Raw genomic sequence first — 24,021 nt, 5'->3', positions numbered from 1 at the left:
AAACGTGTTCTCCCCCGACCACGTAGCTGCTCGGCAGAGTTGTAATGCCGAGACCCCTCGGGCAGCCGCCCAGGATGAGCCCACCTTCCTTGTGGAATGGGCCTTGACAGATTTAGGCTGTGGCAGGCCTGCCACAGAATGTGCAAGTTGAATTGTGCTACAAATCCAACGAGCAATCGTCTGCTTAGAAGCAGGAGCACCCAGCTTGTTGGGTACATACAGTATAAACAGTGAGTCAGATTTTCTGACTCCAGCCGTCCTTGAAAAGTATATTTTCAATGCCCTGACAACGTCCAGCAACTTGGAATCTTCCAAATCGCTAGTAGCCGCAGGCACCACAATAGGCTGGTTCAGGTGAAACGCTGACACCACCTTAGGCAGAAAATGAGGACGCGTCCGCAGTTCTGCCCTGTCCGAATGGAAAATCAGATATGGGCTCTTATACGATAAAGCCGCCAATTCTGATACTCTCCTGGCTGAAGCCAGGGCCAGTAGCATGGTTACTTTCCATGTAAGATATTTCAAATCCACCGATTTGAGTGGCTCAAACCAATGGGATTTGAGAAAATCCAAAACTACATTCAGGTCCCACGGAGCCACTGGGGGCACAACCGGGGGCTGTATATGTAGTACTCCTTTTACAAAAGTCTGGACTTCAGGAACTGAAGCCAATTCTTTCTGGAAGAAAATCGACAGGGCCGAAATTTGAACCTTAATGGACCCCAATTTGAGGCCCATAGACAATCCTGTTTGCAGGAAATGTAGGAATCGACCCAGTTGAAATTCCTCCGTGGGGGCCTTCCTGGCCTCACACCACGCAACATATTTTCTCCAAATGCGGTGATAATGTTGTGCAGTCACCTCCTTCCTGGCTTTAACCAGTGTAGGAATGACCTCTTCTGGAATGCCTTTTTCCTTTAGAATTCGGCGTTCAACCGCCATGCCGTCAAACGCAGCCGCGGTAAGTCTTGGAATAGACACGGTCCCTGCTGAATCAGGTCCCGTCTTAGAGGTAGAGGCCACGGATTTTCCGTGAGCATCTCCTGAAGTTCCGGGTACCAAGTTCTTCTTGGCCAATCCGGAGCCACGAGTATCGTACTTACTCCCCTTTGCCGTATAATTCTCAGTACTTTGGGTATGAGAGGCAGAGGAGGAAACACATACACTGACTGGTACACCCACGGTGTTACCAGAGCGTCCACAGCTATTGCCTGAAGGTCTCTTGACCTGGCGCAATACCTGTCCAGTTTTTTGTTGAGGCGAGACGCCATCATATCCACCTTTGGTTTTTCCCAACGGTTCACAATCATGTGGAAGACTTCTGGATGAAGTCCCCACTCTCCCGGGTGTAGATCGTGTCTGCTGAGGAAGTCTGCTTCCCAGTTGTCTACTCCCGGAATGAACACTGCTGACAGTGCTATCACATGATCTTCCGCCCAGCGAAGAATCCTTGCAGCTTCTGCCATTGCTCTCCTGCTTCTTGTGCCGCCCTGTCTGTTTACGTGGGCGACTGCCGTGATGTTGTCCGACTGGATCAACACCGGCTGACCCTGAAGCAGGGGTTTTGCCAGGCTTAGAGCATTGTAAATTGCTCTTAGCTCCAGTATATTTATATGAAGAGACATCTCCAGGCTTGACCATACTCCCTGGAAGTTTCTTCCCTGTGTGACCGCTCCCCAGCCTCTCAGACTGGCATCCGTGGTCACCAGGACCCAGTCCTGTATGCCGAATCTGCGGCCCTCTAACAGATGAGCACTCTGCAACCACCACAGAAGAGACACCCTGGTCCGTGGCGATAAGGTTATCCGCTGATGCATCTGCAGATGCGATCCGGACCATTTGTCCAGCAGATCCCACTGAAAAGTTCGTGCGTGGAATCTGCCGAATGGAATTGCTTCGTAAGAAGCCACCATCTTTCCCAGGACTCTTGTGCATTGATGCACAGACACTTTTCCTGGTTTTAGGAGGTTCCTGACAAGTTCGGATAACTCCTTGGCTTTCTCCTCCGGAAGAAACACCTTTTTCTGAACCGTGTCCAGAATCATTCCCAGGAACAGCAGACGTGTTGTCGGGGTCAACTGAGATTTTGGAAAATTCAGAATCCACCCGTGTTGTTGCAGCACTACTTGGGTTAGTGCTACTCCGTCCTCCAGCTGTTCTCTGGACCTTGCCCTTATCAGGAGATCGTCCAAGTAAGGGATAATTAATACGCCTCTTCTTCGCAGAAGAATCATCATTTCGGCCATTACCTTGGTAAAGACCCGAGGTGCCATGGACAATCCAAACGGCAGCGTCTGAAACTGATAATGACAGTTTTGCACCACGAACCTGAGGTACCCTTGATGTGAAGGGCAAATTGGGACATGCAGGTAAGCATCCTTTATGTCCAGGGACACCATAAAGTCCCCTTCTTCCAGATTCGCTATCACTGCTCTGAGTGATTCCATCTTGAACTTGAATTTTTGTATGTACAGGTTCAAAGATTTCAGATTTAGAATAGGTCTTACCGAGCCGTCCGGCTTCGGTACCACAAATAGCGTGGAGTAATACCCCTTTCCCTGTTGTAGGAGGGGTACCTTGACTATCACCTGCTGAGAAAACAGCTTGTGAATGGCTTCCAATACCGTCGCCCTGTCTGAGGGAGACGTTGGCAAAGCAGACTTTAGGAACCGGCGAGGGGGAGACTTCTCGAATTCCAACCTGTAACCCTGAGATACTACCTGCAGGATCCAAGGGTCCACCTGTGAGCAAGCCCACTGTGCGCTGAAATTCCTGAGTCGACCCCCCACCGCTCCTGAGTCCGCTTGTACAGCCCCAGCGTCATGCTGAGGGCTTTGCAGAACCCTGGGAGGGCTTCTGTTCCTGGGCAGGGGCTGCTTGCTGCCCTCTCTTACCCCTTCCTCTGCCCCGGGGCAGATATGACTGTCCTTTTGCCCTCTTGTTCTTATAGGACCGAAAGGACTGCGGCTGAAAAGACGGTGTCTTTTTCTGTTGGGAGGGGGTCTGAGGTAAAAAGGTGGATTTTCCGGCAGTTGCCGTGGCCACCAGATACGATAGACCTACGCCAAATAATTCCTCCCCTTTATACGGCAATACTTCCATATGTCGTTTGGAATCCGCATCACCTGACCACTGTCGCGTCCATAAACTTCTTCTGGCAGATATGGACATCGCACTTACTCTCGATGCCAGAGTGCAAATATCCCTCTGAGCATCTCGCATATAAAGAAAAATAAGAATTTACTTACCGATAATTCTATTTCTCGGAGTCCGTAGTGGATGCTGGGGTTCCTGAAAGGACCATGGGGAATAGCGGCTCCGCAGGAGACAGGGCACAAAAAGTAAAGCTTTAGGATCAGGTGGTGTGCACTGGCTCCTCCCCCTATGACCCTCCTCCAAGCCTCAGTTAGGTACTGTGCCCGGACGAGCGTACACAATAAGGAAGGATTTATGAATCCCGGGTAAGACTCATACCAGCCACACCAATCACACTGTACAACCTGTGATCTGAACCCAGTTAACAGTATGATAACAGCGGAGCCTCTGAAAAGATGGCTCACAACAATAATAACCCGATTTTTGTAACTATGTACAAGTAATGCAGATAATCCGCACTTGGGATGGGCGCCCAGCATCCACTACGGACTCCGAGAAATAGAATTATCGGTAAGTAAATTCTTATTTTCTCTATCGTCCTAGTGGATGCTGGGGTTCCTGAAAGGACCATGGGGATTATACCAAAGCTCCCAAACGGGCGGGAGAGTGCGGATGACTCTGCAGCACCGAATGAGAGAACTCCAGGTCCTCCTTAGCCAGGGTATCAAATTTGTAGGATTTTACAAACGTGTTTGCCCCTGACTAAATAGCCGCTCGGCAAAGTTGTAAAGCCGAGACCCCTCGGGCAGCCGCCCAAGATGAGCCCACCTTCCTTGTGGAATGGGCATTTACATATTTTGGCTGTGGCAGGCCTGCCACAGAATGTGCAAGCTGAATTGTATTACACATCCAACTAGCAAAAGTCTGCTTAAAAGCAAGAGCACCCAGTTTGTTGGGTGCATACAGGATAACAGCAAGTCAGTTTTCCTGACTCCAGCCGTCCTGGAACCTATATTTTCAGGGCCCTGACCACATCTAGCAACTTGGAGTCCTCCAAGTCCCTAGTAGGCGCAAGACACCACAATAAGCTGGTTCAGGTGAAACACTGACACCACCTTAGGGAGAGAACTGGGGACGAGTCCGCAGCTCTGCCCTGTCCGAATGGACAAACAGATATGGGCTTTTTTGAGAAAAAAACCACCAATTTGACACTCGCCTGGTCCAGGCCAGGTCCAAGAGCATGTTCACTTTTCATGTGAGATGCTTCAAATCCACAGATTTGACTGGTTTTAAACCAATGTGTTTTGAGGAATCCCAGAACTACGTTGAGATCCCACAGTGCCACTGGAGGCACAAAAGGGGGTTGTATATGCAATACTCCCTTGACAAACTTCTGGACTTCAGGAACTGAAGCCAATTCTTTCTGGAAGAAAAATCGACAGGGCCGAAATTTGAACCTTAATGGACCCCAATTTGAGGCCCATAGACACTCCTGTTTGCAAGAAATGCAGGAATCGACCGAGTTGAAATTTCTTCGTGGGGCCTTCCTGGCCTCACACCACGCAACATATTTTCGCCACATGTGGTGATAATGTTGTGCGGTCACCTCCTTTCTGGCTTTGACCAGGGTAGGAATGACCTCTTCCTGAATGCCTTTTCCCTTAGGATCCGGCGTTCCACCGCCATGCCGTCAAACGCAGCTGCGGTAAGTCTTGGAACAGACATGGTACTTGCTGAAACAAGTCCCTTCTTAGCGGCAGAGGCCATAAGTCCTCTGTGAGCATCTCTTGAAGTTCCGGGTACCAAGTCCTTCTTGGCCAATCCGGAGCCATGAGTATAGTTCTTACTCCTCTACGTCTTATAATTCTCAGTACCTTAGGTATGAAAAGCAGAGGATGGAACACATACACCGACTGGTACACCCACGGTGTTACCAGAACGTCCACAGCTATTGCCTGAGGGTCTCTTAACCTGGCGCAATACCTGTCCCGTTTTTTGTTCAGACGGGACGCCATCATGTCCACCTTTGGTAATTCCCAACGGTTTACAATTATGTGGAAAACTTCCCCATGAAGTTCCCACTCTGCCGGGTGGAGGTCGTGCCTACTGAGGAAGTCTGCTTCCCAGTTTCCATTCCCGGAATGAAACACTGCTGACAGTGCTATCACATGATTTTCCGCCCAGCGAAAAGTCCTTGCAGTTTTTGCCACTGCCCTCCTGCTTCTTGTGCCGCCCTGTCTATTTACGTGGGCGACTGCCGTGATGTTTTATCCCACTGGATCAATACCGGCTGACCTTGAAGCAGAGGTCTTGCTAAGCTTAGAGCATTATAAATTTACCCTTAGCTATATTTATGTGGAGAAAAATCTCCAGACTTGATCACACTCCCTGGAAATTTTTTCCTTGTGTGACTGCTCCCCAGCCTCTCGGGCTGGCCTCCGTGGTCACCAACATCCAAAACTGAATGCCGAATCTGCGGCCCTCTAGAAGATGAGCACTCTGTAACCACCACAGGAGAGACACCTTTGTCCTTGGATATAGGGTTATCCGCTGATGCATCTGAAGATGCGATCCGGACCATTTGTCCAGCAGATCCCACTGAAAAGTTCTTGCATGAAATCTGCCGACTGGAATTGCTTCGAAGGAAGTCACCATTTTTTTACCATGGCCCTTGTGCAATGATGCACTGATTTTAGGAGGTTCCTGACTAGCTCGGATAACTCCCTGGCTTTCTCTTCCGGGAGAAACACCTTTTTCTGGACTGTGTCCAGAATCATCCCTAAGCACAGGAGACTTGTTGTCGGGATCAGCTGCGATTTTGGAATATTTAGAATCCACCCCTGCTGTTGTAACAGTATCCGAGATAGTGCTACTCCGACCTCCAACTGTTCCCTGGACTTTGCCCTTATCAGGAGATCGTCCAAGTAAGGGATAACTAAGACGCCTTTTCTTCGAAGAAGAACCATCATTTCGGCCATTACCTTGGTAAAGACCCGGGGTGCCGTAGACAATCCAAACGGCAGCGTCTGAAACTGATAGTGACAGTTCTGTACCACGAACCTGAGGTACCCTTAGTGATAAGGGCAAATTTGGGACATGGAGGTAAGCATCCCTGATGTCTCGGGACACCAGATAGTCCCCTTCTTCCCGGTTCGTTATCACTGCTCTGAGTGACTCCATCTTGATTTGAACCTTTGTAAGTGTTCAAATTTTTTTAGATTTAGAATAGGTCTCACCTAGCCTTCTGGCTTCAGTACCACAATATAGTGTGGAATAATACCCCCTTTTCTTGTTGTAGGAGGGGTAATTTAATTATCACCTGCTGGGAATACAGCTCGTGAATTTTTTTTTTTTTTTCCATACTGCCTCCTTGTCGGAGGGAGACTTTGGTAAAGCAGACTTCAGGAGCCTGCGCAGGGGAAACGTCTCGACATTCCAAACTGTACCCCTGGGATACTACTTGTAGGATCCAGGGGTCCTGTACGGTCTCAGCGTCATGCTGAGAGCTTGTCAGAAGCGGTGGAACGCTTCTGTTCCTGGGAATGGGCTGCCTGCTGCAGTCTTCTTCCCTTTCCTCTATCCCTGGGCAGATATGACTCTTATAGGGACGAAAGGACTGAAGCTGAAAAGACGGTGTCTTTTTCTGCAGAGATGTGACTTAGGGTAAAAACGGTGGATTTTCCAGCAGTTGCCGTGGCCACCAGGTCCGATGGACCGACCCCAAATAACTCCTCTTCCTTTATACGGCAATACACCTTTGTGCCGTTTGGAATCTGCATCACCTGACCACTGTCGTGTCCATAAACATCTTCTGGCAGATATGGACATCGCACTTACTCTTGATGCCAGAGTGCAAATATCCCTCTGTGCATCTCGCATATATAGAAATACATCCTTTAAATGCTCTATAGTCAATAAAATACTGTCCCTGTCAAGGGTATCAATATTTTTAGTCAGGGAATCCGACCAAGCCACCCCAGCTCTGCACATCCAGGCTGAGGCGATCGCTGGTCGCAGTATAACACCAGTATGTGTGTATATACTTTTTATGATATTTTTCCAGCCTCCTGTCAGCTGGCTCCTTGAGGACGGCCCTATCTATAGACGGTACCGCCACTTGTTCTGATAAGCGTGTGAGCGCCTTATCCACCCTAAGGGGTGTTTCCCAACGCGCCCTAACTTCTGGCGGGAAAGGGTATACCGCCCATATTTTCTATCGGGGGGAACCCACGCATCATCACACACTTCATTTAATTTATCTGATTCAGGAAAAACTACGCAGTTTTTTCACATCCCACATAATACCCTCTTTTGTGGTACTTGTAGTATCAGAAATATGTAACACCTCCTTCATTGCCCTTAACGTGTGGCCCTAATAAGGAATACGTTTGTTTATTCACCGTCGACACTGGATTCAGTGTCCCTGTCTGTGTCTGTGTCGACCGACTAAAGTAAACGGGCGTTTTAAAACCCCTGACGGTGTTTTTGAGACGTCTGGACCGGTACTAATTGTTTGTCGGCCGTCTCATGTCGTCAACCGACCTTGGCGCGTGTTGACATTATCACGTAATTCCCTAAATAAGCCATCCATTCCGGTGTCGACTCCCTAGAGAGTGACATCACCATTACAGGCAATTGCTCCGCCTCCTCACCAACATCGTCCTCATACATGTCGACACACACGTACCGACACACAGCACACACACAGGGAATGCTCTGATAGAGGACAGGACCTACTAGCCCTTTGGAGAGACAGAGGGAGAGTTTGCCAGCACACACCAAAAACGCTATAATTATATAGGGACAACCTTATATAAGTGTTTTCCCTTATAGCATCTTTTTTATATATTTCTAACGCCAAATTAGTGCCCCCCCTCTCTGTTTTAACCCTGTTTCTGTAGTGCAGTGCAGGGGAGAGCCTGGGAGCCTTCCCTCCAGCCTTTCTGTGAGGGAAAATGGCGCTGTGTGCTGAGGAGATAGGCCCCGCCCCTTTTTCGGCGGCCTCGTCTCCCGCTCTTAACGGATTCTGGCAGGGGTTAAATATCTCCATATAGCCCCCGGAGGCTATATGTGAGGTATTTTTAGCCAAAAAAGGTTTTCATTTGCCTCCCAGGGCGCCCCCCTCCCAGCGCCCTGCACCCTCAGTGACTGCCGTGTGAAGTGTGCTGAGAGGAAAATGGCGCACAGCTGCAGTGCTGTGCGCTACCTTAAGAAGACTGAGGAGTCTTCTGCCGCCGATTCTGGACCTCTTCTCGTTTCAGCATCTGCAAGGGGGCCGGCGGCGAGGCTCCGGTGACCATCCAGGCTGTACCTGTGATCGTCCCTCTGGAGCTAATGTCCAGTAGCCAAGAAGCCAATCCATCCTGCACGCAGGTGAGTTCACTTCTTCTCCCCTAAGTCCCTCGTTGCAGTGATCCTGTTGCCAGCAGGACTCACTGTAAAATAAAAAACCTAAGCTAAACTTTTCTAAGCAGCTCTTTAGGAGAGCCACCTAGATTGCACCCTTCTCGGCCGGGCACAAAAATCTAACTGAGGCTTGGAGGAGGGTCATAGGGGGAGGAGCCAGTGCACACCACCTGATCCTAAAGCTTTACTTTTTGTGCCCTGTCTCCTGCGGAGCCGCTATTCCCCATGGTCCTTTCAGGAACCCCAGCATCCACTAGGACGATAGAGAAAGCATCCTTTAATTGCTCTATAGTCAATAAAATACCGTCCCTATCCAGGGTATCAATATTTTCAGTCAGGGAATCCGACCAGACCACCCCAGCACTGCACATCCAGGCTGAGGCGATGGCTGGTCGCAGTATAACACCAGTATGTGTGTATATACTCTTTAGGGTAGTTTCCAGCCTCCTATCAGCTGGATCCTTGAGGGCGGCCGTATCAGGAGACGGTAACGCCACTTGTTTTGATAAGCGTGTGAGCGCCTTATCCACCCTAGGGGGTGTTTCCCAGCGCGCCCTAACCTCTGGCGGGAAAGGGTATAATGCCAATAACTTTTTTGAAATTAGCACTTTTCTATCTGGGTTAACCCACGCTTCATCACATACATCATTCAATTCCTCTGATTCAGGAAAAACTACAGGTAGTTTTTTCACCCCCCACATAATACCCCTTTTTGTGGTACTTGCAGTATCAGAGATATGCAAAGCCTCCTTCATTGCCGTGATCATATAACGTGTGGCTCTACTTGAAAATACGTTTGTTTCTTCACCGTCGACACTAGATTCAGTGTCCGTGTCTGGGTCTGTGTCGACCGACTGAGGTAAAGGGCGTTTTACAGCCCCTGACGGTGTCTGAGACGCCTGGGCAGGTACCAACTGGTTTTCCGGCCGTCTCATGTCGTCAACTGATTTTTGTAATGTGCTGACATTATCACGTAATTCCATAAACAAAGCCATCCATTCCGGTGTCGACTCCCTGGGGGGTGACATCACCATTACCGGCAATTGCTCTGCCTCCACACCAACATCGTCCTCATACATGTCGACACACACGTACCGACACCCAGCAGACACACAGGGAATGCTCTTATCGAAGACAGGACCCCACTAGCCCTTTGGGGAGACAGAGGGAGAGTTTGCCAGCACACACCCAAGCGCTATAATATATATGGGAACAACCTTATATAAGTGTTGTATCCTTATAGCAGCTTAAATATATAAAATATCGCCATAAAAAGTGCCCCCCCTCTCTGTTTTACTCTGTTTCTGTAGTGCAGTGCAGGGGAGAGTCCTGGGAGCCTTCCTCACAGCGGAGCTGAGCAGGAAAATGGCGCTGTGTGCTGAGGAGAATAAGCCCCGCCCCCTATTCCGGCGGGCTTTTCTCCCGTAGTTTGTCATATCTGGCAGGGGTTAAATACATCCATATAGCCTCAAGGGCTATATGTGATGTATTTTTTAGCCATAAAAGGTATTTTCATTGCTGCCCAGGGCGCCCCCAGCAGCGCCCTGCACCCTCCGTGACCGTTGGTGAGAAGTGTGTGACAAACAATGGCGCACAGCTGCAGTGCTGTGCGCTACCTTCAAGAAGACTGAAGAGCCTTCTGCCGCCGGTTTCTGGACCTTCAATCTTCAGCATCTGCAAGGGGGGTCGGCGGCGCGGCTCCGGGACGAACCCCAGGGTGAGACCTGTGTTCCGACTCCCTCTGGAGCTAATGGTGTCCAGTAGCCTAAGAAGCCAATCCATCCTGCACGCAGGTGAGTTGAACTTCTCTCCCCTAAGTCCCTCGAAGCAGTGAGCCTGTTGCCAGCAGGACTCACTGAAAATAATAAACCTAAAAACTTTTTCTAAGCAGCTCCTTAAGAGAGCCACCTAGATTGCACCCTGCTCGGACGGGCACAAAAACCTAACTGAGGCTTGGAGGAGGGTCATAGGGGGAGGAGCCAGTACACACCACCTGATCCTAAAGCTTTAGTTTTGTGCCCTGTCTCCTGCGGAGCCGCTATTCCCCATGGTCCTGACGGAGTCCCCAGCATCCACTTAGGACGTCAGAGAAAAAGGCCTTCATATCCTTTTCTATTTTTTCATTCGGGTTACTCCTTAATAACGTGTATGTTTTTTTATCATCCAGTTGACGTTTCACTTCCATATTGTATTTTTCAGTGTCCATCACAACGACCCCCCCCCCCCCCTTTGTCTGCCGGTTTTATAACAATATTGTTATCATTCAGACTTTTTATGGCTTCCCTCTCTTTTCTGGACACATTTTGATGTTTTCTATCCTTTTGTGACAATTCCCCTAGATCAAGTGTAACTGATCAACTGTATCAAGAGATCCCATTTTAAAGAGAATTTTACCAGATCGTCCAAAGTTTATCTATAGAAGATCACCTAATTTAAAACAAAAATTGGTAAAAAGTGCTATACCACCAAAATGGTCTAATTGTATAAAAATGGTTTCCTTAGATGTGGCGTATGTAAAATGTGTAAGTGTCATACCTCGCAACCCAGTAAAACAGAACATTTCACCTCCACAGTTACAGGAAAATCATATAAAATTGAGGATTTTATTACTTGCAATACAAAGAATTGTATTTATCTTATTGAGTGCAAGTGTGGACTACAATATATCGGTACAACATCAAGACCGTTAAAAGACCGTTGGGCGGAACATGTACGTAATATAAACAATGGATTTGAAAATCATTCAGTCCCCAATCATTTTAAAGAATTTCATAATAAAAGTTGTTCTGGAATAAAATATGTATTGGGAATCAGCATAGTACAAAGCCACTGGAGGAAGAATAATATAGATGAAACGTTAGCGCAAATAGAAATGAAATGGATATACTGTATGATATGCGTACTTTAGCCCCTAAAGGTCTTAATTTATGCTTTGAACTTACAGTAAGTGGTTTTTATGATTAGGTATTTCATTGCAATTTAATGTCGTCATATGTTTACATATATTGATCTTTCTTTACCTCTGTTTATTTATATTGTTAATCCAAATTATGCACTTTAATTAAGGAGACCAGTTGAATGTGGTACACCTATCTGTTGTCAGTTATATTTCCAATGAAAGAAGTGGCGTGGAGTAATATATACCCATTTGCCTATGGTGTTAAATTTACCTGTGTATTTTAAATGAATTCATATTTTTTAGATGCGCTAGTGTACTTTAACTACCTAGCGCTTTAAGAAGGTTTTTAAGAGGAGATTGCGTTCCATTCAACATACAGGGTATGCGCTTCCGGCTTTAGAGAGCGGAAGTGACGTGTGCGCCTCAAGCGCCGAAGAAACTCCTGTTAGTGAGGCTCTACAGCCGGAAGATGTCCCACATGGGAGGAAAGATTGATAGCAATAGCAGGACGGACTCCGGACTTCCTCGTTTGTGAACAGGAAGTCGGACACACGTGGTCCGGAAGTGGCGTGCGTTCCATTAGTGGGATGAATGGAACGCACGCCGAGTTTTATTAGATTCACCAAGTGTATTATGTATTGTTTGTGCTGGTGTAGTTTTGTAAGTTTTAAGTTTGTAAACCCATGTGCATGAGGATAGAAGGGAGACTAAAATAATAGGTAAATGGGACTTAATGAAATCGGATCTGGCCTGGACCAATCAGGTCACAGTAAAGGGGATATACTGATAGCAAACCCAGTCCACCATGCACCTTGATAAAGGCTCCTGGGTGAGCCGAAATGCGTTGGTGGCCAGATTGACCTACCAGTCTCTTAGTGTGTAGGATTGAGACGCCTTACTCTAGAATTGCTGCAGTATCCTGAACCCGGGGAGGAACTGTCTGTTTATCATCACACAATTTGGGGTGGGCATTTTGAACACCCCACACTATCCGGTATGCACATTGGCACTTTATTGGTGGATTTATATATATGAATTAATGTTTATAGACATTACGAATGAAATAAAAAGTGTTTTAGGAACTTTATCACACTATATATGCCCTTCTTGTTCTTTTGTATGTGGACGAGTGTGCATTCATTTCTCCTAGAAATAGATTGGAGATAGAAGGAAAGCCATTTAAAGATCTTGGACTGAATAGATGAACTCTATGGTTTGAAATTACCATCCTATTATCTTGTATTTGACTGATATATATATATATATATATCCCAGAGGTGCACACGGCCGCAGGACCCATATTCTTCTTGAATCTATTCTTGAGAGTGAGGTGACCACCCTAACAGCTGTTGCAGCACTATTGTTTTGAAGCGCAATTTTCTGTCCTTTGTTTGTAAATTGAATGCACTCATCCAGACAAGTCCAAATAGGCTTAGTTACACCTGGTCTGTTTATCTAGCTATTAACTCATTTTTATTTCCTAGGTATGAATTTGGTTCAGCATTATTCGTTGGATGGGCTGCCGCCAGCCTCACCATGCTTGGGGGATCCTTTCTGTGCTGCTCATGTCCCAATGACGAGAGGAGAGGCCAACAGTATTATAGACAATCACAGCCATCAGCAACAACCAGAGAGTATGTCTAATATCTAGAACATTCCCAAACATGCTAAGCACGAGCTTCCTCACGTGTTCCCATTTAAACCATGTAAAATAAAACCATATTCATTTTTGTTTGTCCTTTCTGTTGCTTGTTTTGTTTGTTTTTACATATTTACTCTTTTAATTATATTAATTGTATTTTAGCCTAGTATTAACACATCTGATATTTATTACTGAAAAAAACCTTACCATGTGTTATCACTTGTTTTGTGTATGCCTTCAATGTACAGTATGCCTAATTTATGATGACTCCCTCATCCTCAGACAAAAACTATTATACCACCAGCATTTGGCCAGTTTTCTTGGAGAAAAAGTTATATACTCCTTTTAGTTTACCTGTTCTCCAGGGGCGTAGCCAGAACTTTGTGGGCCCCATAGCAATGTTTTGAAGGGGCCCCCATCCCAATGCTTCTAGAGAGACACTTCTCTGCAGCAGTTGTTCATTTTATGCTCTATAATAGTGCTCTAGTTCATTTCTGAAGAATAGTAGAGCCTTATTTAATGTGATGCCCCATAGTAGTGACCTAGTTTCTTTTATGAATCGCAGTAGTGATTAAGTTCACCCTACTGTATGCCACATTTTCAGAACTGCCAGCACACATTATGCCGCACAGTACCCCAATTCACATTAATATATATAGTACTCCACATTCATATTGTACCTCATTACATTGCCCCAGTTCATATTATATAACATTAAAATGCCCTCCAGTTCATTTTATACCACACAACAATGAGCAGGTCCAGGGGCATACCTAGATACTGTATATTGCAGGAGAAAGTTTGAAAGGACCCCTACGTACCACCCAATGGCAAAAAATGTATATAACATATGTAACCTTGACAGGGAAGGTGGGCCCCTCAGCTCTGGGCCCCATAGCAGCTGCACTGCCTGCACCTATGGTAGCTAGGCCCTTGCTTTAATCTCTTATTCAGTGTTTGTCAGGGGTAAGGGAACCTCCATTAAACCAATGTGAACTTGTCTAAATGTAGATCTAGTTTTTTCTCTTCTTAAAGTAAAGCCTTTCATTCCTTTTAGGGAATATTTTGTAGCCAATGTAAAGTTTACACTTAAAATGTCAGTATGTTAGTTGCTCATGCCAATGAATTATGTCTACTTACCTCTGCTTGCATGATTTGTCTGTGAATTAATCGATTTAACAAAGCATGTGCATTAGTTTTGTCGTTATGGAGACTGTTTTAACAGATTGTTTATTTTTAATAAATATTTTGACCAATTTTGTTCTTGGAGTCTATAAAATATCAGCTTTGTCTTTTAAATGTTTCTATGTTATAACCTGCAAGCATAAAGTAATACAGATGTTATTGAAAAAATCTCTCTGTTTTAAATGCATTCAAGTTATATATACAGTATTAACCTATCTAGTTTTTACTGACTTAAAACAATTAAGATCTTTAAAATGTACATGCTAGAGAAGTATATACACTGGAAATATTTAATGGCTCTTTCTATTGCTTACATGGTGCAGTCAAAAAAATCTGCCATCTGCTAGTTTGTACTATATCCTAATTTGACCAGAAAGAGATTCTCTCCCTCTCTAAGTCCTGTCATGGGGCAATCTGGCTTGCCCTAGCGGAGATGATCACATAATGGAGACTTTTATTAGGACTGATGAGTGGGAAGTGGCCACCAACCATTTGTCTCCAAACTCCCCTTTCTTGCAGCTTACCAGAGTTGTAGATTAACAACTTGTATTCTTGGGAGTGTGACCCTTGGCTGTCACATCATAGCCAAGAGTCACACTCCCTAAACATTGCAAATATGGAGGCGCATCACTTGGCAACTTCAGAGGTAAGAAGCTGCCAGCAGTTGTCCTTGATGTAAAAGGGCTAGTGACAGGACCATGAGTGGTGCCATCACACGGAGCTGTGGCCAGTATCGCTGCTGCACTGCTGCCTGGGGCATGCTTTGGATGCTTGAGTCATGTACCCTGCAGTCTGTACAGCTGCTCAAAGTCTCCTCAGGACTCTCCAGGTAGTGCTACATTTCCCAATGTTGTTGGCACCATCCCCTATGCAATATCATGATGCCATGCGCTCAGGGGGAGGTGCCAGCACTGTTATACTTCTGACTGGTGATCAGTGTGGAGGAGCCAAGGTGACAATTAGACACTGAATGCCTGATTCCAAGTTGGTTGCATTTCTTAGCAGAGACGCAAAAAAGTTTTTGCATACATCGCATGCAGATAAACAAATGTATGCATTTTTGCATATGTCTGTCCTATTCATAGTCATACCGGCTGGATCTGTCTATGCATGAGAGAGGGTGCTCTGGGGTGGGAACTGGGCGGTGACAGCGATTGCACGTAACCACCCTGACTTGTGGGAACACTGGCATATTTATAATGGGTGCAGTGTGTTGTGTACACAGGCCCCCTGGGTCCAGGGGGCCAACATCACACACCCTACACCCATTATTTTTACCCTCCGGAGTACCACAGAGCAGCATAAGTGCAGCAGAAATCTACCGCGCTGCCGGCTAGAGAGGAGGGGGACCAGATGGATCATGCACACGGACCTCCTCCTCTCTAGAAATGCCCTTGTGGGGGATTGTCGTGAACATGCAGAAAAACTCCTTGTGTTTCTGAGGTGTGTATTCGGGAGAAACAAAGCCTGTCTCTGATGTATCTCTTCCACCTCGCATGGAGCTTTTGCAAGTGCAGATACTAATGAGGACAGCATAAAATCAATGGGTCACACAGGGTTTAGTTCAGGGATGGGGAACCTTTGGCCCTCCAGCTGTTGCTAAACTACACATACCAGCATGCCTTGCAACAGTTTTGCAATTTGGCCATGCTAAAACTGTTGCAAGGCATGCTGGGATGTGTAGTTCAACAACAGCTGGAGGGCCAAAGGTTCCCCATCCCTGGTTTAGTTGAATTAATTCTGGCATTAGCATAATGTAGTAAATGCGGCACTTGCAGCTGCCTGCAACTACAGCCTCTTTGTGTACGACTCAGAATCAGTCCCTGAATGTGTAAAATGTCACTCCGCACATGCTGGGGGCCGCCTAGCACAGGGCAAGACCGCCCAGCATCTGTGCGAATTCGCAAGGTGGACGATTATCAATAGACTACGCATGCATATGGATCATAGTTCGCACGTGCCTGGCCAAACTGTGAAAGAATCCAGCGCCTTTTTTATCGCTAGGCATACGCAAATTGATTGACAGGAAGTGGATGTTTGGGGTTTCTGGGAGTGCAAGGAAAAATGCAGAAATTCCCAAGCATTTTCAGGAAGGGCGTGTGACGTCAGCTCCGGACCTGAACAGCCTGTTTCTATCGCTTTGTAGAAGTAAGTCCTGGGCTATGCACAGACTGCACAAACTGGAAAAAACATTCGATGGTGAGTGAGTTATGAACGGATTTGCAATTGACTGGCGTTTACAAAGCTTTTCACACGGCGGACGCAGACTTGTATGGGGCGGGTATTCACTCTGTTTGGGCAGCAAATATCTGATCGCAAACCTCTGCAAACTCGCAGAGGAGCAATCAGATCTGAATTAGGCCCATAGTACTGGCAGCATGGAATCGGAATCCAAATCAGAGTCTTATGTAACCAGGAAAGAGCTTGAGAAAGCTATATCCCTGGTACTGCCCTTACACAAGACCTGGTCCTGGAATCTGGATGAGGAACAATCCAGGTAAAACCGTACTGGACACCAGAGTGCATAGGCTGTATCCTGACCATGTATTTCAGCCATGGAACCTGTACACTAAACTGCCAGACAACAGCACACAGTACTGGGAAATCAATAATAGTCAGTTAGAAAATACCGTAACGTGAGTGAACCACAGAGGATAGGTAATACTTGCAAACACAGTCCATGAAAGTATTCGGTATAATGTAGAGTGGAATATACAAAAATGGTTAGTTGCGCGTACAGCAACAGATGAGATGAACCGCAGGTACACTGACTGGACTGGAGATGGAGTATTGGAAGCAAGTCTGTGTGCAGTGTGGAAGCAGCAGCGCCGATAGATGTTACACAGAGGTAATGACGTTTACTGAAAGCTGGCAGATGTAGAATATCAAGATATACTGGAGATGTAGCAGATGCAGGATATGCAGATATACTGAAGGTGATTGCAGGTACAGGATATACAGATATACTGAAGCCACTTGCTGAAGCAGAAAATGCAGATATACTGAAGCCACTTGCTGAAGCAGGATATGCAGATATACTGGAGATGCTTGCAGGTGGAGGATAACTGGAGATGTAGCAGACACAAGGAATCCAGATGTGCAAAGAGACTGGAGATGCTTAAACGGGTACAGGAGATGCAGATATCCTAGAGATGTAGGCAGATGCAGGGAATCCAGATATGCTGTACTGAGAACAGCATCTATCAGTACACACAGTAGTTGGAGACAGGGCTGAGCAGGATATCAGGATTAGCTGACGGCAGCGCTGAACAGGGCACATGGAAGTGATGGACAGAAAACATGGATGAGCTGAAGGAAGGAATACACTAATACTGGAGAGGAACAGCGATATTGCCCAGCACAAAGACCTGTGATCAGGAACTATTCCAGAGGGAAGTCATTGCTCTGACTTGCTTTGCAGGGAGTCTCAGTTTTAAATAGGAACAGGAGGAAGTCCATTGGTGGATGAAGTCAGATGACCACTGCAGCACTGAGGTTGGATGAATGAATCACATGACAAGCTCAAGAGCCCAAGATGGCTACAGAGAACATGCAGTATGTTTAGAGGTTAATAACAGATCAAGATTTCAGATCACTGCTGTAGACATACTGTAGGAGTGTATTAACCAGCAACTTGTGCAATTAGTAGCTGCAGTCTGGGAAACACATGTGCACAGAGGATTACTAAAACAGCATAGAGGGGGTCATTCAGGTGCGGTTGGTATAGCCATCACTGATGCTTCCTTGGAAACAACAGTGATAGCACTGTATGTAGATGAAGCAGGAGGAGTCTATTACAGGTAGACACCTCCTGCTGTCCTAGGACGCAGAATTAGATCAAACCACCCACCATCGGGTGGCTTACGTCACCCATGGAGTTCCGCAAGCTGTCCATTGCAGAGGCCAGGAAATCTCCATCCTTCGGCGGAGAACACTGGCCTCTCCCACCCCCAAAACTGCAGTGAAACGCCTCCGTTTTCACAAATGGAGGTTGTCAACACTCTCCGCCCCCGAAATGGCATCAGACTGTCAGTCAAAGAAAATCTGATGCCGTTCTGTGTCCTATGCAGCAGGACCTATTAACGCATGTGTAGAACAGGTCCTGTGCATGTGCACATTACCAAAAATTGGTACTTTGTACCAATGGTTGCAGGAGCAGCCACACCTGAATGACCCCCTGAATCAGAACAGACCAATGATGAAAATGGAGACTTGCAGAGTAAGCTGATATGACAGTACTGGGTTTTGTAAGTAAGGCTAAGATACATGACACATATATAGCAAAAATGTAGAACTTACATTTTTTGTAAATTGTGTTATTGGGTAATTATTTTATTTTAGATTTTTTCATTATCTTGGATTAACTCCACTTTGTATCAAAGTATCAAAGATAATTATAGTGTATTCAGTTGGTAACTATATAAATTTCACAGGGACATTGGGGGTAATTCAGACCTCTGGGGGTAAATTTACTAAGGTTGGGGATTTTTAGAACTGGTGATGTTGCCCATGGCAACCAATCATATTCTACTTACCATTTATCTAGCTGCTTCTAGCAGATAATAGATATAATCTGATTGGTTGCTATGGGCAACATCACCAGTTCTAAAAATCTCCCACCTTAGTAAATTTACCCCCTGGTTGCTCGCTAGCAGTTTTTTGCAGCTCTGCGATCAATGTATTTTAGCTGTTCAAGTGTGTGAACGCATGTGCAGCCGAGCAGTACAAAAAAACTTTGTGCAGTTTCTGAGTTGCCCAGAACTTATTCAGCTGCTGTGATCACTTCAGCCTGTCCGGGGCCGGAATTGACGTCAGACACCCGCCCTGCAAATGCTTGGACACACCTGCGTTTTTCCAACCACTCCCTGAAAACGATCAGTTGCCACCCACAAATGCCTTCTTCCTGTCAATCACCTTGCGAACGGCTGTGCGAATGGAATCTTCGTAAAACCCATCCCACAGCAACGATCCGCTTTGTACCTGTGCGACACGCCTGCACGGTGCATATGCATGCGCAGTTCTGACCTGATCGCAGCGCTTCAAAAAATGCTAGCGAGTGATCAGGTCTGAATTACCCCCATTGTTTTGGCAATCTCTGCGTGCCTGTACACACAGAATAGTTTCTTGCCCAGTGTGTAGTTGCTTTTGATCTCTACAACAGGATTGGGAGGTTAGGACCAATATAGCATGTTCAGTACTAGAGATGTGCGGGTTCGGTTCCTCGGAATCCGAACCCCCCCGAATTTCTGCCTTTTTACACGGGTCCGAGGCAGACTCGGATCTTCCCGCCTTGCTCGGCTAACCCGAGCGCGCCCGAACGTCATCATCCCGCTGTCGGATTCTCGCGAGGCTCGTATTCTATCGCGAGACTCGGATTCTATATAAGGAGCCGCGCGTCGCCGCCATTTTCACACGTGCATTGAGATTGATAGGGAGAGGACGTGGCTGGCGTCCTCTCCGTTTATAGAGAAGAGAGTAGAGAGTTAGAGACACTATTTACTAATTTTGGGGAGCATATTAGGACTGGAGTACTACTACTTGCTGATAGTGTGACCAGTGACCATTGACCACCAGTTTAATTAATCCGTTCTCTGCCTGAAAAAAAACGATACACAGTGTGACACAGTCACATACCATATCTGTGCTCAGCCCAGTGTGCTGCATCATATGTAATACTGTATATCATTATCTGACTGTGCTGAGTGCTCGCTGCTCACACAGCTTAATTGTGGGGGAGACTGGGGAGCAGTTAGAGCAGGAGTACATAAATAATATATTTTAAGTACAGTGCACACTTTTGCTGCCAGAGTGCCACACTGCCAGTGTGACTGACCAGTGACCACACTGACCACCAGTATATTGTGATTGTCTGCTTAGGACGGAGTACTACTTGCTGATAGTGTGACCAGTGACCACCACCAGTTTAATTAATCCGTTCTCTGCCTGAAAAAAAACGATACACAGTGTGACACAGTCACATACCATATCTGTGCTCAGCCCAGTGTGCTGCATCATATGTAATACTGTATATCATTATCTGACTGTGCTGAGTGCTCACTGCTCACACAGCTTAATTGTGGGGGAGACTGGGGAGCAGTTAGAGCAGGAGTACATAAATAATATATTTTAAGTACAGTGCACACTTTTGCTGCCAGAGTGCCACACTGCCAGTGTGACTGACCAGTGACCACACTGACCACCAGTATATTGTGATTGTCTGCTTAGGACGGAGTACTACTTGCTGATAGTGTGACCAGTCACCAGTGACCACCACCAGTTTAATTAATCCGTTCTCTGCCTGAAAAAAAACGATACACAGTGTGACACAGTCACATACCATATCTGTGCTCAGCCCAGTGTGCTGCATTATATGTAATACTGTATATCATTATCTGACTGTGCTGAGTGCTCACTGCTCACACAGCTTAATTGTGGGGGAGACTGGGGAGCAGTTATAGCAGGAGTACATATTTTAAGTACAGTGCACACTTTTGCTGCCAGAGTGCCACTGCCAGTGTGACTGACCAGTGACCACTGACCACCAGTATATTGTGATTGTCTGCTGACCACCAGTATATTGTGATTGTCTGCCTGAAAAAGTTAAACACTCGTCGTGTGGTGTTTTTATAAACGCATTCTGCAGACAGTGTCCAGCAGGTCCGTCATTACATAATATATACCTGTCCGGCTGCAGTACTAGTGTGATATATATATATATTTTAATTTTATCTCATTATCATCCAGTCTATATTAGCAGCAGACACAGTACGGTAGTCCACGGCTGTAGCTACCTCTGTGTCGGCAGTCGCTCGTCCATCCATAATTGTATACCACCTACCCGTGGTTTTTTTTTTTTCTATCTTCTTGATACTAGTAGCTTACTTTAGGAGTCTGCAGTGCTGACAGTGTCCAGCAGGTCCGTCATTACATAATATATACCTGTCCGGCTGCAGTACTAGTGTGATATATATATATATTTTAATTTTATCTCATTATCATCCAGTCTATATTAGCAGCAGACACAGTACGGTAGTCCACGGCTGTAGCTACCTCTGTGTCGGCAGTCGCTCGTCCATCCATAATTGTATACCACCTACCCGTGGTTTTTTTTTTTTCTATCTTCTTGATACTAGTAGCTTACTTTAGGAGTCTGCAGTGCTGACAGACAGTGTCCAGCAGGTCCGTCATTACATAATATATACCTGTCCGGCTGCAGTACTAGTGTGATATATATATATATTTTAATTTTATCTCATTATCATCCAGTCTATATTAGCAGCAGACACAGTACGGTAGTCCACGGCTGTAGCTACCTCTGTGTCGGCAGTCGCTCGTCATCCATAAGTATACTAGTATCCATCCATCTCCATTGTTTACCTGAGGTGCCTTTTAGTTGTGCCTATTAAAATATGGAGAACAAAAAAAATGTTGAGGTTCCAAAAATAGGGAAAGATCAAGATCGACTTCCACCTCGTGCTGAAGCTGCTGCCACTAGTCATGGCCGAGACGATGAAATGCCAGCAACGTCGTCTGCCAAGGCCGATGCCCAATGTCATAGTACAGAGCATGTAAAATCCAAAACACCAAATATCAGTAAAAAAAGGACTCAAAAATCTAAAATAAAATTGTCGGAGGAGAAGCGTAAACTTGCCAATATGCTATTTACCACACGGAGTGGCAAGGAACGGCTGAGGCCCTGGCCTATGTTCATGGCTAGTGGTTCAGCTTCACATGAGGATGGAAGCACTCAGCCTCTCGCTAGAAAAATGAAAAGACTCAAGCTGGCAAAAGCACAGCAAAGAACTGTGCGTTCTTCGAAATCACAAATCCACAAGGAGAGTCCAATTGTGTCGTTTGCGATGCCTGACCTTCCCAACACTGGACGTGAAGAGCATGCGCCTTCCACCATTTGCACGCCCCCTGCAAGTGCTGGAAGGAGCACCCGCAGTCCAGTTCCTGATAATCAGATTGAAGATGTCAGTGTTGAAGTACACCAGGATGAGGAGGATATGGGTGTTGCTGGCGCTGGGGAGGAAATTGACCAGGAGGATTCTGATGGTGAGGTGGTTTGTTTAAGTCAGGCACCCGGGGAGACACCTGTTGTCCGTGGGAGGAATAGGGCCATTGACATGCCTGGTGAAAATACCAAAAAAATCAGCTCTTCGGTGTGGAAGTATTTCAACAGAAATGCGGACAACATTTGTCAAGCCATGTGTTGCCTTTGTCAAGCTGTAATAAGTAGGGGTAAGGACGTTAACCACCTCAGAACATCCTCCCTTATACGTCACCTGCAGCGCATTCATCATAAGTCAGTGACAAGTTCAAAAACTTTGGGCGACAGCGGAAGCAGTCCACTGACCAGTAAATCCCTTCCTCTTGTAACCAAGCTCACGCAAACCACCCCACCAACTCCCTCAGTGTCAATTTCCTCCTTCCCCAGGAATGCCAATAGTCCTGCAGGCCATGTCACTGGCAATTCTGACGAGTCCTCTCCTGCCTGGGATTCCTCCGATGCATCCTTGCGTGTAACGCCTACTGCTGCTGGCGCTGCTGTTGTTGCTGCTGGGAGTCGATGGTCATCCCAGAGGGGAAGTCGTACTCGTAAGCCCACTTTTACTACTTCCACCAAGCAATTGACTGTCCAACAGTCCTTTGCGAGGAAGATGAAATATCACAGCAGTCATCCTGCTGCAAAGCGGATAACTGAGGCCTTGGCATCCTGGGCGGTGAGAAACGTGGTTCCGGTATCCATCATTACTGCAGAGGCAACTAGAGACTTGTTGGAGGTACTGTGTCCCCGGTACCAAATACCATCTAGGTTCCATTTCTCTAGGCAGGCGATACCGAAAATGTACACAGACCTCAGAAAAAGACTCACCAGTGTCCTAAAAAATGCAGTTGTACCCAATGTCCACTTAACCACGGACATGTGGACAAGTGGAGCAGGGAAGGCTCAGGACTATATGACTGTGACAGCCCACTGGGTAGATGTATGGACTCCCGCCGCAAGAACAGCAGCGGCGGCACCAGTAGCAGCATCTCGCAAACGCCAACTCTTTCCTAGGCAGGCTACGCTTTGTATCACCGCTTTCCAGAATACGCACACAGCTAAAAACCTCTTACGGCAACTGAGGAAGATCATCGCGGAATGGCTTACCCCAATTGGACTCTCCTGTGGATTTGTGGCATCGGACAACGCCAGCAATATTGTGTGTGCATTAAATATGGGCAATTTCCAGCACGTCCCATGTTTTGCACATACCTTGAATTTGGTGGTGCAGAATTATTTAAAAAACGAGAGGGGCGTGCAAGAGATGCTGTCGGTGGCCAGAAGAATTGCGGGACACTTTCGGCGTACAGGCACCACGTACAGAAGACTGGAGCACCACCAAAAACGCCTGAACCTGCCCTGCCATCATCTGAAGCAAGAAGTGGTAACGAGGTGGAATTCAACCCTCTATATGCTTCAGAGGTTGGAGGAGCAGCAAAAGGCCATTCAAGCCTATACAACTGAGCACGATATAGGAGGTGGAATGCACCTGTCTCAAGCGCAGTGGAGAATGATTTCAACGTTGTGCAAGGTTCTGCAACCTTTTGAACTTGCCACAGGTGAAGTCAGTTCAGACACTGCCTGCCTGAGTCAGGTCATTCCCCTCATCAGGCTTTTGCAGAAGAAGCTGGAGACATTGAAGGAGGAGCTAACACAGAGCGATTCCGCTAGGCATGTGGGACTTGTGGATGGAGCCCTTAATTCGCTTAACAAGGATTCACGGGTGGTCAATCTGTTGAAATC

At 46.5% G+C, this 24,021-nt stretch overlaps 1 protein-coding gene across 1 annotated transcript in view; it reads left to right on the top strand.

Moving 5' to 3' along the window:
* The window catches only part of CLDN19 (claudin 19), a 100,520-nt gene that overhangs the window by 59,222 nt on the left and 17,277 nt on the right, over positions 1 to 24,021 (top strand). The window contains exon 4 of the mRNA XM_063942953.1: positions 12,886 to 13,035. Within this exon, the coding sequence (XP_063799023.1) occupies positions 12,886 to 13,035 (150 nt within the window). The remainder of the gene's footprint in view (positions 1 to 12,885; positions 13,036 to 24,021) is intronic.

This window comes from Pseudophryne corroboree, chromosome 10 (assembly GCF_028390025.1).
Source record: "Pseudophryne corroboree isolate aPseCor3 chromosome 10, aPseCor3.hap2, whole genome shotgun sequence".
Classification (NCBI taxonomy): domain Eukaryota; kingdom Metazoa; phylum Chordata; class Amphibia; order Anura; family Myobatrachidae; genus Pseudophryne; species Pseudophryne corroboree.
Note: the sequence above shows the minus strand (reverse complement) of the source record. Positions and strands in the feature narration are given on the sequence as shown.